The sequence below is a fragment of the Jaculus jaculus genome, chromosome 11, assembly GCF_020740685.1.
Source record: "Jaculus jaculus isolate mJacJac1 chromosome 11, mJacJac1.mat.Y.cur, whole genome shotgun sequence".
Lineage (NCBI taxonomy): Eukaryota > Metazoa > Chordata > Mammalia > Rodentia > Dipodidae > Jaculus > Jaculus jaculus.
Genome location: NC_059112.1, coordinates 17,519,153 through 17,538,817, shown reverse-complemented (window position 1 = coordinate 17,538,817; position 19,665 = coordinate 17,519,153). Strand labels below are relative to the sequence as shown.

Sequence of the window (19,665 nt, the reverse complement as noted above, 5' to 3'; positions counted from 1 at the left end):
CAGAGAGAGAATGAGAATATATGTGGGTGCACCAGAGCCTCTAGGCACTGCAGACAAAACTCCAGATTCGTGCGCTACTTCATCAGCTGCCTTTATCTGGGTCCCAGGACTTGGACCCAGGCTTTGCACTGAGTCATCACTCCAGCCCAACTTTTTTTTTTTTTTCAGCCCAACTTTTTAACTTTTGTTTTTTGAGGTAGGGTTTCACTCTAGCTCAGGCTGACCAGGAACTCACTCTGTAGTCTCAGGGTGGCCACGAACACACAGCGGTCCACCTACCTCTGCCTCCCAAGTGCTGGGATTAAATGCATGTGCCACCACGCCTGGCTGGCCCAGCCCAATTTTGAGACTTTTTCTTGACCATTTTCAAGCATGCACATGGTGTATTTTCACGACAGTCCCTTCTTCCTATTACCATAGTCTTGTTTCCCTTTCCTCTGTCCTCCTTCCACTGAACTTCTTTCAAGTTGTCCCCCGTCTATTTCAGCGTCTTCTTGTTGTCCTCCTCCCTCGTCCTTGGTGGAATGGTGACGGCCTGGTGCCGTCCAGGTCTTGTACAGGTAATAGCAGCCGCTGGGAACCCACAAGTGCAGCAGCCACGTCCTGTCTGAAAGAGGTCTCAGGGCACTCCTCCTGTCTGGCTCTGGCTTTTCTTTTTTTCTTCTTTTTTGTTTTTTCGAGGTAGAATCTCACTCTAGCCCAGGCTGACTTGGAATTCACTCTTTATTTTCAGGGTGGGCAAGCACCTTAACCACTGATCCATCTCTCCAGCCCTTCAGTTTATTCTTAAAGTTCATTCCACAGTATATGTTCAAATAAATAATGCCCTTTAGTCAGGAAGTTGGCCAAATCTAACAGTAAAATGCACTTAATCAGTGCACTAAAAGTTCAGAAAGAAGGCCAGGCATGGTGGCACACACCTTTAATCCCAGCACTTGGGAGGCAGAGGTAGGAGTATCGCCATGAGTCGAGGCCACCCTGAGACTACAGAGTGAGTTCCTGGTCAGCCTGAGCTAGAGTGAAAACCTACCTCGAAAAACCAAAAAAAAAAAAAAGAAAGAAAAAGTTCAGAAAGACTATGTATATATACATATGCTATTATCTTAATTGAATTAGGATTATTTTAAAAATTTTTTTATTTGAGAGACATGTATGTAGTAATAGTTACTGTTGTTATATTGACTAAGAAAGTTTGTTAATTTTTGTTTTGTTTTGTTTTTTGAGGTAGGGTCTCACTCTGGGCAGGCTGAACTGGAATTCACTATGTAGTCTCAGGGTGGCTTTGAACTCACTGTGTTCCTCCTACCTCTGCCTCCTGAGTGATGGGATTAAAGGCATGCACCACCATGCCTGGCTCTGTTAATTATTTTATTTTATTTATTTTTTGGTTTTGTTTGCCTTGTTTTTTTTTTTTTTTTTTTTTCTCAAGGTAGGGTCTCACTCTAGTCCAGGCTGGCCTAGAATTCACTAAACAGTTTCAGGGTGGCCTTGAACTCACTGTTATCCTCCTACCTCTACCTCCCAATTGCTGGGATTAAAGGCATGTACCACCATGCCCAGCTTCTATTAATTCTTTATAAAGCAATATATCCTAACAGTTTAAAGTGTCTTAGGTGTCGGTAAAGCAATAGACACCTTTATTAATGAAGATGTTCTTAACTATAATGTTACAAAGGCTGGAGAGGTGGCTTAGCGGTTAAGGCACTTGCCTTCAAAGCCTCAGGACCTAGGTTCATTCGAACCCCAGGACCCACGTAAACCAAATGCACAAGGTGGCACATGCATCTGAAGTTTGTTTGCAGTGGCTGGAGGCCTTGATGCACCCATTATCTCTCTCTGCCTCTCTAGTAAATAAATAAAATAAATTATAAAAGCATAACTTTGATCTTTGATGTTTCCTTCATACTGCCACTTCAACATTGTCATCCTGTCTTATATTTCGGGCATGCACATATTTGAACACCTGTAAAAGTCGACATAAATCACTCTGTTGTGTTTTTTTTGGTATTATTCTGTGTTTTTATTTGTTTGGCCAGGATGACCTCAAATTCACTATGTAGTCTCAGGGTGGCCTTGAACTCATACTGATCCTCCTGCCTCAGCCTCCCTAGTGCTGGGATTAAAGGTGCATGCGCCACCACAGCAGGCTTACATAAGGTATTCTGCATTGAACTTTGAAGATCAAGGCTGTAGGCCGGATGTGCACACATCTCAGGACAGCTTTTAGGTCAGTTCTTTCTATCTTTCCATGAGCTTCTATTTTTCCTGTCTGATTCCTGTGTCTTGATAGTTAGTGTGTTGGGTTTATAAAAGCTCTCCACAGCTGGCTTTTTACGTAGGGTCTGAGGATCAAACTTGTACTGTGTCTTGAGCAGTGAGCAATTTACCTACTGAGCCATCCCCCAAGCCCAACGCTCTATTCTTTTTTTGTTTGTTCATTTGTTTTGTTTTTGTTTTTTCAAGGTAGGGGTTTCACTCTAGCCCAGTCTGACCTGGAATTCACTCTGTAATCTCAGGGTGGTTTTGCATTTAATATGCCATACTTATTGAACTAGGCAGAAAGCTGTTATGTTGAGATGTTAAAGCGTGATTATTTTTTGGTCTTTAAAAAATTTTCTGGTCTGTCTGGGTGTGGTGGCACACACCTTTAATCCCAGCACTTGGGAGGCAGAGGTAGGAGGATCACTGTGAGTTTGAGGCCACCCTGAGAATACATAGTGAATTCCAGGTCAGTCTGGGCTAGAGTGAAAACCCCTACCTTGGAAAACCAAAAAAACAAAAACAACAAAAAAATTTTGGGCCTGGGGAGATGGCTCATTGGTAAATTTGTTTGCTTACAAAGCTTGCCAGCCTGAGTTCGGTTTCCCAGTACCCATGTAAAGCCAGATGCAATACATCTGGAGTTGTTTCCAGTGGCAAGAGGCCCTGACAAGCCTATTCTTTCTCTGTTCTCTCTCTGATTATAAACAAATAAAAATAATTTTTAAGTTTGTAACCATCTCAAGACATTTATTTCAATAACAGTTTTAGTAGTTTTTATTATTTCTGAGAGAGAGAGAGAGAGAGAGAGGCAGGTGGAGATATCTCTTAGCAGTTAAGGTACTTGCCTGTGAAGCCTAACGACCCATGTTCGACTATCCAGGTCCCACGTAAGTCAGACGCACAAGGTGGCCCACACATCTGGAGTTTGATTGCAGTGGCTGGAGGCCTTGGTGCATCAATTCTCTCCCTCCCTCTCTGTCTCTGATTAAAATTAAGAGACAGAGAGAGGGAGAGAATAGTCATGTCAGGGCCTCCAACTACTACAAACATATTCCATGTGCATCCATCACCTTGTGGTCTGATGTTACATGGGTACTGGGGAATCAAACTTGGGTCCTTGGGCTTTGCGTGCAAGGGCTTTAACTGCTGAGCCAGATATCTCTCCAATCACCCTAGTTGTTATTTTACCATAAATGAAGCTTCTTATTTTTTCTTTAGTAGCTTCAGTAGCATGTTCTTAGCTGACTACGTTGTGAGACGTGATTACTGTAGTTACCAAAAATTCAGCCAAGTAACTACAATCTTCTTTCCTGTTTCTGCTAACTGATAACGTGCCTGCATATGTATAGAACACTCAGGAGACACAGTACGTAACTAGGGACTTGTTTCAGCAAAGGGAGAGGTTGCTATTACCTTTTATATTTGTTAACATCTGTTACTAAGAGTTACAACACTTAAAATAGTTATATTCTTAATTATTTCTATCCTTACTATACATGTGGCATGATCCAAAATGTGACTTATATTGTTGACTTCATATCGTCCCTGTTCTCTGGTGTGTCAGTGGGAACTGCATATGCGTTCCAGGATTCGTGTGCCACAGTGCCATGTGGAGGTCAGAGGACAGCCTCAGGGTATTGGGCCTCCTACCGCACCATAGCTTTTTTATTTGAGAGAATAGAAGGAAGCAGAGAGAGGAAAAGAGAGGAGAGAGAGGAAATGAGCATGCCAGGACCTCCAGCCACTGCAAATGAACTCCAGAAACATGCGCCCCCTTGTGCTTGTGCATCTGTCTTTCATGGGTCCTGGCGAATTGAACCTGGGTCCTTAGGTTTTGCAGGCAAGCTCCTTAACCACTAAGCCACTTCTTCAGCCCCACACTCCAGATTTGAGATAGGGTCTCTTGTTGTATTGCTGCTGGAAAGGTGAGACTAGCCAGCCCACAAGCTTCAGGATTCTCCCCAATTCACCTCCCATTGCCATAGGCCGTTGGGATTGCAGTCATGTGTGTCAATTTGTGGATGGTGGGGATAGAAGTTTGGTGTCCAGGCTTCTGGAGCAAACGCCTTTTACCACCGAGCCATTTTCCTGTAAGAAATGGAATATTACTATTATTATTATTAATACTATTATTTTGGTTTTTCAAGGTAGAGTCTCACTGTTGCCCAAGCTGACCTGGAATTTACTATGTAGTCTCAGGGTGGCCTCTAAGTCACAGTGATCCTCCTACCTCTGTCTCCCTAGTGTTTGGATTTTAAAGGCATATACAACCACGCCTGGCCTAGAAATGGAATGTTCTTAATTACATTTCTAGTAGTTCTTTCCATATTTAACCATGTGTATAAGTTATATTTGGAAGTATTTGATTCCTTTGTAACATTCTAAGGGAAATAATGATATCTATAAGAACCAATTTATTTTATACAGTTTTAATGAGATATAATTTATATACCATGTTAGTGTTCATTGATTACCAGTATCATTTATACAATTGTTAAACCATTACTATGACATAGTTTTAGGACATTCCCAACACTCAAGGGAAACCTGGTGCTCATAAGTAGTCACCCATTTTTGTTCTCTCCCTCTCTTCTCCCATCACTAGGCAACACTAATCTTTGTTTTTTTTTTTTAATAGATTTGCTATTCCAGACTTTCCATATAAATGGTATTATACAGCATGTGGTGTTTTGTTACTGACTTCTTTTACTTAGCATAATGTTTCTGAGGTTCACCCATGTTGTAGCAATTTTTTTTTTTTTTTTCCTTTGGTTTTTCAAGGTAGGATCTCACTCTAGCCCAGGTTGTGTTGTAGCATTTTTATTCTCTTAACACATTTTTTAAATGATCTCTTTTTGAATTATAACTACCAACTTGAAAAAATCAAACAGATAAAAATGAATAGTGAGAATGGGGATTAGGAATGACATTTCCTTTTTTATAAGCTGTGATGAATCTAAACATTTATAAAAGTACTTGTTTAAATACCTCACTTCAGAATGTTAACCTAATTGGGCACCTAATGTATTGTTTTGTTAAAGACATTCAATGTTTTCCTGAAGAATTGGTGTTTTTAAGCTGACACCCATGAGAAAGTAGGAATGCCCTGAATGAAATTGGGCAGGTGTCTCAGTTACCTTGCTGCTAGGACAAAGTTCCACAGAGCAGCTTATGGAAGAAAAGGGTTGATGTGGGTTCAGTTTCCAGGGGAAGTCTGCCATGCAGAGAAAGTACGGCAGGAGCAGACAGCCGTGTTCATACTTTCACATCAGCATAGAGGAAGTAGAGTGTAAAAGCACCAGCTGGGACTGGACCGTAATACCCCGGGGCCTGCCCTCAGTAGCACACACCTCCATCAAGGCTGTGCCTCATAAAGGCTCCACAAACTTGCCAAACATGGCCTCCAGCTGGAGCTGATGTGTTCATACAGATGAGTCTGAGGGACATTTCATATTCCCACCACCCAGCTGTGGGGCCGAGGTGAATAAGGGAACCACGCTTGTTCTAGGTAAGGGTAATGACATGACCCAAGAACAAATGTGTGAGGCTTGGGTTGTAGAGCAAGGAGAGGGGTGACACCAAGAATGTGCCGCAGCAGTTCTCACCAGTCAGTTCTCCAGGGCCATGGGGACCATTTTTGGCAGGAATTATCCTAAGAGCAAAAGGAAACTGACAGAGGACTGTGCTGCACCATCATATTTGTGTTGTAACAAACATTTTGGGCTGCACCAGTGTCAGTGACTTGTCTGTATCACATGTTAGATCTACCAAGGGTATTGGAGTCACAGTCCAACTGTAAGTAACTTTGGGAGTTAGTTTCAGCAAGGGGGGAAGATTGCTATCATTTCTTACATTTGTACACTTTTATGTTAATAAAACTTGATACACTTAAAAAGGTACTTATAAGCCAGGTGTGATTGTGCACTCCTTTAATCCCAGTACTTGGGAGGCAGAGGTAGAGGATCACCATGAGTTTGAGGCCACCCTGGGACTACCTAGTGAATTCCAGGTCTGCCTAGGCTAGAGTGAGACCCTTTCTTGAAATAAGAGTTTGTTCACAGCAGCTGGAGGCCCTGGCACGCCCATTCCTCTCTACCTCTTTCCCACAAATAAATAAAAATTTTTAAAAAATTTTAAAGAAAAGATAATCAAGACTGCACAGGTTAAGGGCTGTGAACAAACTCTAGACACCTGCACCACTCTGTGCATCTGGCTTATGTGGGTACTGGGGAATTGAACCTGGGTCCTTTGGCTTTGCAGTCAAGTTCCTTAATCTCTCAGCCATCTCTCCAGCCCAGTCTTGATTATCTTGATCAAAGCAAAATGCAAATGGAAGGCTTAAGTTCTTAGACAGGAGAGAGAGGGTGGAAAGGCTCACACTACTTATGGAAGTATTGGTTTAATCTGAAATTATGGAAATATAATTATTTATGTATTACTAGAGCAAGACCCTATCTTGTAAAACCAATAAATAAGTATTTACACTAAAACAGAACTTCATATTTTTGTCTTAACTTGATTAAAGTAAAATGTGAAAAATGTTATATGCTTCTTGAGACATCTGTAAATACATAAATTTGTTTTTGAGCCGGATATGGTGGCACACGCCTTTAATCCCAGCACTCAGAAGGCAGAGGCAGGATGATCACTGTGAGTTCGAGGCTACCCTGAGACTACATAGGGAATTCCTGGTCAGCCTGGGCTGTAGTGAGACTCTAGCTCGAAAAAACAACAGGGCTGGAAAGATGGCTTAGCAGTTAAGTGCTTGCCTATGAAGCCTTAGGACCCCGGTTCAAGGTTCGACTCCCCAGGACCCACATTAGCCAGATGCACAAGGGGGCGCACACGTCTGGAGTTCGTTTGCAGTGGCTGGAGGCCCTGGCATGCCCATTCTCTCTGTCTCTCTCCTCTCTCTGTCTGTCTCTCTCTGCTTGCAAATAAATAAATTAAAAAAATAAAACAACAACAAAAAATACCTTTCTTTCTTTTTTTTTTTTTTTTTGGTTTTTTTCGAGATAGAGTCTCACTCTAGCCCAGGCTGACCTGGAATTCCATATGTAGTCTCAGGGTGGCCTCGAACTCATGGCGATCCTCCTACCTCTGCCTCCAGAGTGCTGGGGTTAAAGGTGTGCACCACCATGCCCGGCATTCTTTCATCTTTATAAATTCCACTTTTAAATGTTATAATTTGCAAACTGTATTTGTTAGATATCAGTTACTCACATTTTTCATATGGAGTCAATCAAGATAATTATCAGGAGCTCACATAGTCTGGATTAATCTGAGAAAAAACTACAACATGAAAATTTAAGTCTATCTCATTACTTCTGCTTTTCCCTTATGTATACCTTCTCCAAAAGCTTATAGAATTCCGTCCTTTTTTTCTGTCTAAAACCAGAGTAATTTCCTAAGTAGTTGGTACTAAGGATTTGAAATATGGCTTTTCTTAGACGTATCAGTACTGGGTCTGGTAGGTTGTAGGGTCAGGAGGGTGGGTAGAGGAACGGGAGGGGGTCTCTTCAGCTTTCTGGGTTAGATTTAACAGTAGGGCTGCATGACACAGTAAACAGTTGCAACTTGAACTATGGTGAACCATCTTTCTTTACAAGAGTAAAGCGGAAAAGAAGACACGTTTTAGGCATTTCTTATTTGGATTCATTTAGTGCTTGATATTTGGGTTTATGTTTATTATGGTATCATTTTCTTGTACAGTAAGTAAATATGGTGACTTTAAGCATACCCCGTTACTTTTACTACCTGTCTTAATTTAAATCTATACCTTAAAGATCCCTGCTATAAAATCCGCTACTTAATAATCACTGTTACCTTTGCTTTTTCTTCTAGGCTGTATTCATCACCAAAGAAAAAACTTACACCGATGCAGAAATCCGTTAGTCCGTTGGTTTGGTGCAGGCAAGTTTTGGATTACCCAAGTCCTGATGTTGAGTGTGCTAAAAAGTCTCTTATCCACAAACTTGATCAAACTATGTCAGGTATGTCTGTGATTTTATTTGTAAATACATCCTCTGTTTTCTTGAATCACAAAACATCAACACTGAACAGTATGTGTTTAGAAAGACAGTCTCACTATGCATACTACCCCATCACTTAATAGCTTTTTTTTTTTTTTTTTTTTTTTTTTTTTTTTGTAGTATGAAGGGGATATATTGGATTAATTTACAGGATACAGACTGGGCAGGCAATCCAACAGTGGTTGTCTGCAGGCCAGAAAGCCAGAGAACTGGGTAGCAGCTCCCTCCATGAGGCTGGATGCCTTAGCAGTCCCAATCTGGCACTAACGGCCGGGAGGACTCCTGGAGAGCTGATGGTCCATCAGTCCACATTGGAGGGCTGACCAAGCTGGGTTCAGTGTATTCTTTCTGCAGTCCGTAATGGTCACTTAATAGTATTTTTTTTTTCAATTTTTTTTTTCTTTTCACATTTAAAAAAAATTTTTATTAGCATTTTCCATGATTATAAAAAAATGTCCCATGGTAAAACCCTCCCCCCCCCCCGCACTTTCCCCTTTGAAATTTCATTCTCCATCATATTACCTCCCCATCTCAGTCATTGTTTTTACATATATACAATACCAACCTACTTAATAGTATTTTTAAAGTCTCATTTTTATTTGGTCTCACTCTAAGAAATGGTATCTGTGAAATTATGAATTATATATATTTCTAATGCAACTATTAAAAAATATTTTTTTAATGCTTAAGCCAGGCATGGTGGCACATGCCTTTAACCCTAGCACTCGGGAGGCAGAAGTAAGAGGATCACCAAGAGTTCAAGGCCAACCTGAGATTACTTAGTGATTAGAGATTACTTAGGTCAGCCTGGGCTAGAGCTAGACCATACCTCGGAAAAAGAGAAGTTTGTCTTATGTCATCTGAAGTCATCTATGATTTAAAAAATGGATTGTTCAGAAAGACACAAGCAGGGCTGGAGAGATGGCTCAGAGGTTAAAGGTTCTTGCTTTCAAAGCCTGGTTGCCTGGGTTCAATTCATCAGTACCCGCATAAATCCATCTGCACAAAGTGGTGCATGCAACTGGGGTTTGTTTGTAGTGGCAGGTGGGCTGGGTGCACCCATACTCACTCTTTATCTACCTCTTCATTTCTGTTTGTCTGTCTGTCTCAAATACATACATAAAAGTACTTTTATAGAAAGATACAGGCGGGCTGGAGAGATGGCTTAGCGGTTAAGCACTTGCCTGTGAAGCCTGAGGACCCCGGTTCGAGGCTCGGTTCCCCAGGTCCCACGTTAGCCAGATGCACAAGGGGGCGCACGCGTCTGGAGTTCATTTGCAGAGGCTGGAAGCCCTGGCGCACCCACTCTCTCTCTCCCTCTATCTGTCATTTTCTCTGTGTCTGTTGCTCTCAAATAAATAAATAAATAAATAAATAAAAATATTTAAAAAAAAGATACAGGCATATAATCAGGTATGGTGGCACATGCGGATAATCATAGTACTTGGGAGGTAGAGGCAAGAGGTCACTCAGGATTTCCAGGCCAGCCAGGGCTACATGATGAGATCTTGTGAGAGACAAAAGGGAAGAGGGAGATAAGATACAGGTGGAGAACCAGAGACCTTCTCACTCACGCACTTGTGGCTTTTCACATTATTTAGTTCTGTAGGTTCAGTTTCTTCACAAGAATGATGGGATGACTGGTGAGGAGATGGCTCGGTAGTTAAGGGTGTTTGGTCTGACCCCAGTTCAATCCCCAGCACCCAAGTAAAGCCATGCACGAAGGGAGGGGAGGCACCTGTCCGCAGTCCCGGTGCATGCGGTGCGCTCACGGCAGTGGAGCTGAAGCTTGTGAGCCAGCTAGACTGAACTTCCTACCAGCCAAACAAGAGAGTCCCTGTCTGGAGGAAGGTGGAAGAAGAGAATTGACTCCCTGAGGTCCTCCTCTAAACTCTTCATGTGCATCATGGCACACGTGCCCCTGTACACACACACGCTGCATAAAGCACAGTGATGTAGTCACTTGCCATTCCTGGTAGATTTTTCCTTTTCTTACTTGCCATCTTAAAATGCTTATGTATTTGTTTTTTTTATTCTTTTGTTTAGTAGCATTCACCAAGCTGACAGAAGGTGTCTGTGGCTGTTTGTGACATTCAGTATAGCATGCCAGTTTGGGTAGAAATGCAGGAGAAACATTACTGCTTTTTTCTTAGTGTTTTACTCAGTCCATCTCTTAAGACTGACTCACTGTTTCCTAAATGTTTGTATAATAAAGGACTGATGCACTACTAGCAATCTTGAGTATGTTTTTTTCTTGTTTTGATACTTTGTATTTGCTTAGTAGGCATATGCTTAAACCTGCCTGCTTTCGTTAGAGTTTATGAAGACAATGGCCCGGGAGCAGGGGCCAGGTTAGGGACACAGCTAAGCTGGTCATGCAGTACAGAGAGGTCTGTTAGGATGTAAGGAGCAATGGTTGTTATGTACTGGTAACTTATAGGAAGTAATTGCAGAGCTGCTGAATCTGAATCTGTTTGACAGTCCAGGTTTTCCTTCTTTGTAAAGAAGCCCTTTCAAAAAAGCCTTTATGTGGTTAAGTGCTTGGCATGTAAACCCTAAGGATCCTGATTCAAGGCTCCATTCCCCAGGACCCACATAAGCCAAATGCACAAGGGGGCTCAAACATCTGGAGTTCATTTGCAGTGGCTGGATGCTGGATGCCCTGGTGCTCCCATTCTCTCTATCTAGCGTTTCTTTCTCTCTGTCTGTTGCTCTTAAATAAATAAAAATAAACAAAATATTTTTTTACATAATAATGTTTATATGTATAACACATGAATATACAAATATAAGCTTCACACATGCAAATATGTCCATAAATACCCATACATCATGCACACCTCCCAGGGATTCAGTTTTTCTACTTAATGTCTGATTTGAAGCCATCTTTGTCAATTATTTGCATATGACCATGCCTTGTCCTTTGTCCAAACAAAAAATAACTTCTTATTCTTTCTCTCTTCTTCCCTAGAGATTATTTCTATTCTAAGGCTCAAGAATATATTACATACAATAATCCTCACCATTTTTGACATATCAAAGCTGTAAATTCAAAAGTGTTTCCTGATATTGCTGTAGATAGAATTCAACATGAACTAAAAGCAGATGTACTCTTCTACCCGTGCACAACATGTGGTGACAGCCATGATCAAGGAGACACGACCTTCAGAAAACACAAATGACATCAAAATGCATTTTCCCCAGTAACTTGAAGTTCACAGCATCTTATACATGCAATTACGCAAAGTGAGAAAAAGCAGGACTATAATGTGCTGAGGCATTTTAAACAAAATAATTTAAACATACACAATAATTTTTCTAAGAAAGCCTTCATGCAGTTTTCAAAATGAATTGTTTTTAGAGTTGTACTCTGAAGCTATCTCTATCTCTTATTAGAAAAAAAAACAACAACAACAAAAAGCCGGGCTTGATGGCGCGTGCCTTTAATCTCAGTACTTGGGAGGCACAGGTAGGAGGATCACCAAGAGTTCAGGGCCACCCTGAGACATAGTAAATTCCAGGTCAGCCTGAGCTAGAGTGAGACCCTACCTTGGAAAACTAAAAAAAGAAAAAAGTAGTATCATGGTCAGAGGAAAGAAAGAAAAAAGAGGTTGATTTTCAAGTCTGAGGAAATGGCTCAGGATATAAAGGCACTTGCCACACAAGCATGTGGGCCTGAGATGGACTGAGACAGCCCAAGTTCTATCCTTAACAGCCAGGCCTGGCCATGTGCCTGTAACCCCAGCCCTGTGAGTGGCAGAGATTTAAAAAAAAACAAAACACAACTCTGGGGCTTATTGATCAGCCAGTCAGACAGAAGACCTGGCAGCTCCAGGTTATGGAGAGACTCCATCTCAAGGAAACCACCTGCAAGAGCTATGGGGATCATCCAGTGTTCTCCTTTGTCCTCTCCACATGTGTGCACAAGATGCCTGCAAACACAGAGAAGGTTTTCTGTCAGGAAGTGATGTTGACCTGAGTCCTCAAGATACAGAACCAAAGAGCTCACATGTACTAAGGGGGAAGGAAAAAGTAGGGAGGACATGGGCTTTCCAGAGAGAACAGGCAGCATATGCAAAGGTTCTGCAGCTAAGTGGACAAGCCAGGGTGGCTGGAGAATGGAGGGGTAGAAAAGGAGAGAGGTGAGAAAAGGCCAGAAAGATCTGGAGGACCCAGGCTTTGCTCAGTTCTGTAAGTCATACTAAAATTTTCAGGTTGTATTCCAAGGGTATTTGGGAAATAACTGAAATTGCATATAAAAGTGTGGTGTGGTATATAATTGGGAAGACAGCTGGATTTGCATTTTGGAAAGACTTTGCTTGCATTTGTTTGGAGTGTGGGTTGATAGGTCCAAAAGTGAATGTAGGATCCCCTTTGGGGGCAGATGTTGGTGATATAGTTGGACTGTGAGAATTTTGGAGGTATGGGAAAAAACAACTTTCCTCTATTCTCATCCCACGATAATCAACACAGAAGACTTCAATGACCTCAAAGTGTGGGGAAGCCCCCCCCCCATAAGCCAGCAAAGAATTCTATATCCAATATCAACTGAGTGAGTATTCTCTAATTCATTTCATTTCACGTTGGGCATTGTCTCCCTGGGTATAATGACAGTTTTCACAGTTAAGAGTTAAGCCTCACAAGACTGTCCCACACCTACTATTTCTAGCCAAGTCCCAGGCTGTGATCTATAAACTGACCAGCTATAATCCTGGTTCCCACAATCCCTTACTGGGGTTAGTTACTTTTTTAGAGCAGCTCACAGAACTTAGGGAACAAGTTTATCAGTGTCTCATGAGGATGACGTGGTTCAGAGGAGAGCAGCAGGAGCATGCCCGCTGCAAGCACCCGCCTTCCAGAAACCTCCATGTGTTTAGCCAACTGGAAAGTTGTAACCCTGTGGCTTTGTGGTTTTGTGGAGACTTCATTGCATAGGCATGACTGGAGCCATGGACAGCTGTGTCAGAATGTAATTGGGGCTGGAGAGAGACGGCTGAACAATTAAAAGCACTTGCTTACCAAGCTTGCCAGCCTGAGTTTGATTTCCTAGTACACCCATGTAAAGCCAGATAAACAAAATGACTCATGCATTTGGAGTCGATTTGCAGTAGCAAGAGGCCTTGGTATGCCCATTCCTTCACTCCCTTCTTCCCTCCATCTCCACCCACTGCTTTTTGGTTTCTCGAGGTAAGGTCTTGTTCTAGCCCAGGCTGGTCTGGAATTCACTATGTAATGTCAGGGTGGCCTCGAACTCATGATGATCCTCCTACCTTTGCCTCCCAAGTGGTGAGATTAAAGGTGTGTGCCACCATGCTTGGCCCCTGCTGTCAAATAATAAAAATTTTTACAAAAATGTACTTAGACAGAAGAGTATGATAGACTGAGAAAGGAAGCCTATTAAGCCTTGTCTGTTCACATTCTTCAAAGTTCATTGAACCTCATGAGTATAGAGCAAGACCTTTTCTGAAATAGGAGCTTAACATATAAAGTAGGTCAGGAAATTTCTTTATGAGCCGGGCACGGTGGTGCACGCCTTTAATCCCAGCACTCGGGAGGCAGAGGTAGGAGGATCACCGTGAATTCAAGGCCACCCTGAGACTACATAGTGAATTCCAGGTCAGCCTGGGCTAGAGTGAGACTCTACCTTGAAAAAACAAAAAATTTCTTTATGGGCAGCTCCAAGGCAGAAAGGCCTTGATATTTCTATGACTGGCCTTGAGGAAAGGAAATTCTAGTTTCTTTGGCCCATCTGCTCTGTGCTGTGCGGTTCCTGTCTGTTCTGTACCGTACTAGACTGCCTCAGCCTTGCTCCCTGGCCGTGTGCCACGCCTTCCTTCAGGACCCCGCTTCGGTTCACCTTGTTCGCGTAGATGAGCACTTCTCCACTTTTAGTGGTCTGTGCAATCCCCGCTCTGTCTCTCAGGACTGCTCCAGTGCCTCAGTTATCATTAAATGCCCCTGACTCTTCCTCCCTATAGCTCTTCACAGCTTTATGGCAGTGTTTTAAAAAATAATTTATTTATTTATTTTATTTGAGGGAGAGAGAGAGAATAGGCATGCCAGGGCCTCCAGCCACTGTAAACAAACTCTAGCTATATGCACTACCGTGTGCATCTGGCGTATGTGGGTTCTGGGGAATCAAACCTAGGTCATTTGGCTTTGCAGGCAAGCGCCTTAACTGCTAAGCCATTTTTTCCAGCGCTTGTTTTTGTCTTTGTCTTTTTGTTTTTTTGAGACAGGGTATCACTGAAGACCGGGTTGGCAATCCTCCACCTCACTCAACCTGTCTAGTACTGTGATTATAGGTGTGAGCCACCATGCCCAGCTTGTTAATATTGAATAAGATGTGGCTACTAAAATATAATGGGAGAAAGAAATACTAGTTTCAGGATTGAGTTTTCTTATACATAATTTCTTTTGCATTCTTAGCCTGTTATACTATTTATGCAATTTTGTATATGTAGGACAGTTTTTAGATGTAACTATTTTAGTGGGGGGAGCTTTGTGCCTATGCATATATAAAAGGGAATTTCCCCATGTTTTGACCTTAACCTGACTGAAGTAGCCACTACTGCTTTATTTTTCAAAATTCCAAGCAGTGGGCAAGGAGAGATGACTTAGCAGTTAAGGCACTTGCCTGTGAAGGCCTGAGGACCCAGGGCCGATTCCCCAGGACCTACGTAAAGTAGACGCACAAGGTGGTGCATGCATCTGGAGTTCGTTTGCAATGGCTGAGGGCCCTGGAACACACCCATCCTCCCCCCCCCCCCGCCCTTGTGTGTAACAAATAAATTAAAAATAAAATATTCTTTAAAAATCTAAACATTGGAATGCTTATGCTGAAATTTGTTATTTCATAGGTTTTTTTTCTTTTTTTTAAAAAATTTTAATTCAATTTATTTATTTGAGAACGACAGAGAAAGAGGCAGAGAGAAAATGGGTACACCAGGGCTTCCAGCCACTGCAGACAAACTCCAGATGCATGCACCACCTTATGCATCTGGCTTACGTGGATACTTGGGTATTGAGCTTTGAACCAGGGTCCTTAGGCTTCATAACCGCTAAGTTATCTCTCCAGCCCCATAGGTTGTTTTTTCTAAGTAATATATTTGTTACCAAAAATAAGACACAATTATATCATTTGCTTTCTTTTTAAAGATCACTCATTGATACAATAGTTATTAAAGAATAAACTTAGGGGCTGGGCTGGAGGGATGGCTTAGCGGTTAAGGCATTTTGTCTGCAAAGCCAAAAGACTCAGGTCCAATTCCCCAGGACCCACGTTAACCAGATGCACAAAGGGGTGCATGAGTCTGGAGTTCGTTTTGTAGTGGCTGGAAGCTCTGGCTCGCTCGCTCGCTCATGCGCTCTCTCAAATAAATAAAATTTAAAAAAAAATTAAAGCATAACCTTTACAATAAGATGCAAGTGAATTAATTTAATGATCAATTGCTTTTAAAAAATGTTTTATTTATTTATTTGAGAGAGAGAGAGGCAGGGACAGAAAGAGAAAATGGGCACGCCAGGCCTTCCAGCCACTGCAGACGAACTCCAGACACATGCACCCCCTTGTGCATCAGGCTTACAAGGGTCCTGAGGAATTGAACCGGGGTCCATTTCCCCAGCCCTTAATGATCAATTCTTAAAGGGATAGACTTCTATATTATATAGTTTCCTATGAGTACTATTTTAATTGCTTGACACAGTTTAGGATAACGGAAACAAAGCCGGGTATGGTGGTGCATGCCTTTAATCTCATCATTTGAGAAGCAGAGATAGGTGGAGCACTGTGAATTTGAGGCCAGCCTGGGCTGGAAGGAGACCCTACCTCAAGAAAACAAAAAAACAATGGAAGTATTTTGTTGGTATTATTAATGTAGTTTTTTCACTAAACCATGTTTCTTTTCTTTTTTTTTTTTTTTTTTCTTTTGGTGGTTTTTTTGAGGTAAGGTCTCTCTAGTCTAGGCAGACCTGGAATTCACTGTGTAGTCTCAGGATGGCCCTGAACTCATGGCAGTCCTACCTCTGCCTCCCGAGTGCTGGGATTAAAGGTGTACGCCACCATGCCTGGCTCCATGTTTCTTTAAACTGAAATAGATGACTTAATGAAGCAATAATGGGAATACCTTTATTAAGTTTGGTTCCCCTTTCTCATTAATACAGCTCTCAAGAGGCAGAACTTATACAATAATCCTTTCAACTCTATGAGTTACACAAGTCCTTACAGCCCAAATGCCAGTAGCCCTTACAGCAGTGGATTCAACTCTCCATCCTCCACACCAGTGAGACCTCCTATAGTCAAACAGCTTATACTTCCTGGGAATTCAGGTAAGGAGTGCTTTCCATTCTGGCCCTATCTTTGGAAATAGCTCACTCATTAATAGTTTAGGCACATTTTATTTATGAAACTTGGAACCAACCAGCCAGAGAAAAATCTCACTGTGATGCTACTTTGTACTGATGCTATTCTGGCCATATGGGTACAAAAGTAGGTCAGTGTGCTGCTCCATACGGTTTTCATGGTGTATGTATAAGCTTGCATTTGTTTGTTTTTGTTTTTTTTCAAGGTAGAGTCTTGGTCTAGCCCAAGCTTCTAGGCTGTACTGAAAATCACTATGCAGTCTTAGGCTGGCCTTGAACTCACAGCGATCCTCCTACCTCTAGCTCCCGAGTGCTAGGATTAAAGGCATGCACCCCCACACCTGGCTTAAACCTGTTTATTTTTAATAGTTTAGTTTTATTTCTTTGAGAGAGAGAGGGAGGGAGGGAGGGAGGGAGAAAGTGTGTGTGGGAGCACTGCAGGACCTCCAGCCACTGCAAATGAACTCCAGATGTACATGCCACCTTGTGCATCTGGTTTATGTGGGTCCTGGGCATTCAAACCTGGGTCCTTTGGCTTTGCAGGCAAGCACCTTAACCACTAAGCCATCTCTCCAGCCCAAACCTGTTTTTCTAAACGACAAGCTTTTAAAATCTAATTTAGTTGTATGGGGCCACAAGCTTGATTCCTTAAATGAGTAATCCTTAACCTTCAGCCTGTTTGGCTTGGGAAAGGTGCAAAGGTAACTCTTTCTAAGAGCTTTCCTGAGCTTTGTTGACTGCAGTCATGGGACGCATGAGGCTCGATGTTCACATGCTGAGAGACATAGGTATAGTGACTGATGTGGAGGAACAGATTGCCATGAACTGGGGAGTGTGTTTTGCTCTGGGTTTGTGACTGACACTGTCCCTGGGGTGCTTGCTCTTTATAACTCGTGTAGTTGCTGCTGCCTTTCTATATATAACTCACGCCTATGACTTCCTTAGAAGTTAGAGTATTGTTAACCACCTCAAGTTGGTAACCTGTGCACTCCCTATTCCTAGGGCTTTATTGGCCCTGCTTTTTGTAAATTGGTTATCTGCTACTCATTTCCCCTATGACAATATCATATTTAAAAGGCTTTTTTTTTTTTTTTTTTTTTTTTTTGGTTTTTCAAGGTAGGGTCTCACTCTAGCCCAGGCTGACCTGGAATTCACTATGTAATCTCAGGGAGGCCTCGAACTCACAGTGATCCTCCTACCTGTCTCCTGAATACTGGCATTAAAGGTGTGCGCCACCATGCCCAGTAGGTTTTGTTTTTTGCATGTGTGTGATGTACATGTTTGTGTGTATGTATGTTTGCATCTGTTGGCACACTTAAGTTGTGTACACATGTGGAGGCCAGATGCTAACTTGTGCTGTTTTCCTCAATTTCTGTCCCCTTTATTTACTGAGAGGTTTCTGGTCTTTCTTGAACTCAGAGTTTGCTGATTCAGCTAGTCTAGCTAGCCAGCCTACCCAAGCATCCCAAGTCTCTGCCTCTTGACTGCTCCCCAGGCAGTTCTGTGGGTGCTAGGGACCCAAACTGAACCATCTCCTCAGCCCCTCACTTTAAAAAGTGTAAAGTAAGTAACTGAATCCAGGCTTGATTTGAGCCTGACCTTGCAGGATTTTTCCCGTTGCATACACTGTGCTCTTACATTGATGGCGTACATACGAAATGTTTGTGTTCTTCCTACTCTCCTTGTATGCCTTCATGTTGGAGCTGACTTTTTATGAAAAAAGTCCGGAAAACTAGCCAGCAAGGTAGCACTTGCTTATTATTCCAGCACTTGGGAGACAAGTTTGAGGTCAGCCTTGGCTACATGAGTTCAAGGCCAGTCTGCACTAGAAAGTGAAACTCTGTCTCAAGCCAACAAAAAACAAACAAACAAACAAAAACCTCAGGGAAACAGGTATTTCAAATAAAGCTGCGTTGGGAATACTGAGAGTGCTTGGGCTTTATTTTTCTTCAATAGAAACTGTGACAAAGCATTTCCTTAGCAACATGCTGGCTGATTTCAGCGCCAGTGTATTCTTTCTCCTCTGTCCTCCTTTTAGTTTAGAAAGATAAAGTACTTTTTTTGTGGAGGGGTTGGTCTTCTGAGGTAGGGTCTCACTTTGGTTCAGGCTGACCTGGAATTCTCTGTAGTCTCAGGGTGGCCTTGAACTCGGTGATCCTCCTACCTCTGCCTCCTGAGTGCTGGAATTGAAGACGTGCGCCACCACGCCCAACTACTTTTTTTTTTTTTTTTAACAAAATCCAATTACTTTCTTCTGTTTTGTGGCTTCATTATGAAACATCAGAACATATTGGATCCCCGTTAATAACTTGGCAAAGGAATTTTTAGTAAACATGACATCATGTAAGAGAAACTAGCACCATGCTTTTTTTTTTTTTGGTTTCTTTTATATGTTAAGTCTACTTTTCTCAAATTAGTTTTGTTGTTAAGACTAGATGCTTTTCTTCAGTGAAAACTGTGGTATGTGTTAATGGCTGCACTTGGGAGAGAAAACCCTGCATCCTAAACTCATCTACCTGCCGAACAGTCTCACTGACTATCATGTGGAAAGGTGAAATCCTCTAACATAGTTCCTGAATGTTGACCACTTTCCAGGCACTGTGTTGAAAGATGAGTTGCTTTCTAAGAGGTGAGGTGAGCTATACTTGACATTCAGTATTTGAGGCACAGTACATAGAGGAGTGAGACAGTTTATATTTTCAGTGTTTGGTTGGGACTTCTGCAAAGAGAAATGGCTGAGTAATTGAATCAAAGGATGTGATGTCTAGTTAATTGCAAGAGATGTTTACCTTGTTTTTTTCTGACCAAGGTGTGGTTTTTTTCCCCCCCTCTTTTTAAGGTAACTTCAAAAATTCATCAGATAGAAATCCCCCACTCAGTCCTCAGTCCTCTATAGATAGTGAGTTAAGTGCTTCAGAATTAGATGAAGATTCAATCGGATCTAATTACAAGCTGAATGATGTAACTGACGTGCAGATTCTAGCCCGGATGCAGGAAGAAAGTAAGTATT

General features: G+C 42.0%; 1 protein-coding gene across 3 annotated transcripts in view; it reads left to right on the top strand.

Annotated features, from left to right (window-relative positions):
- The window catches only part of Slain2 (SLAIN motif family member 2), a 56,783-nt gene that overhangs the window by 14,254 nt on the left and 22,864 nt on the right, over positions 1-19,665 (top strand). For all 3 annotated transcript variants that reach the window (XM_004658688.2, XM_004658687.2, XM_045161728.1), the window contains exons 2-4: positions 8,107-8,255; positions 16,458-16,622; positions 19,495-19,656. In XM_004658688.2, the coding sequence (XP_004658745.1) occupies positions 8,107-8,255; positions 16,458-16,622; positions 19,495-19,656 (476 nt within the window). The remainder of the gene's footprint in view (positions 1-8,106; positions 8,256-16,457; positions 16,623-19,494; positions 19,657-19,665) is intronic.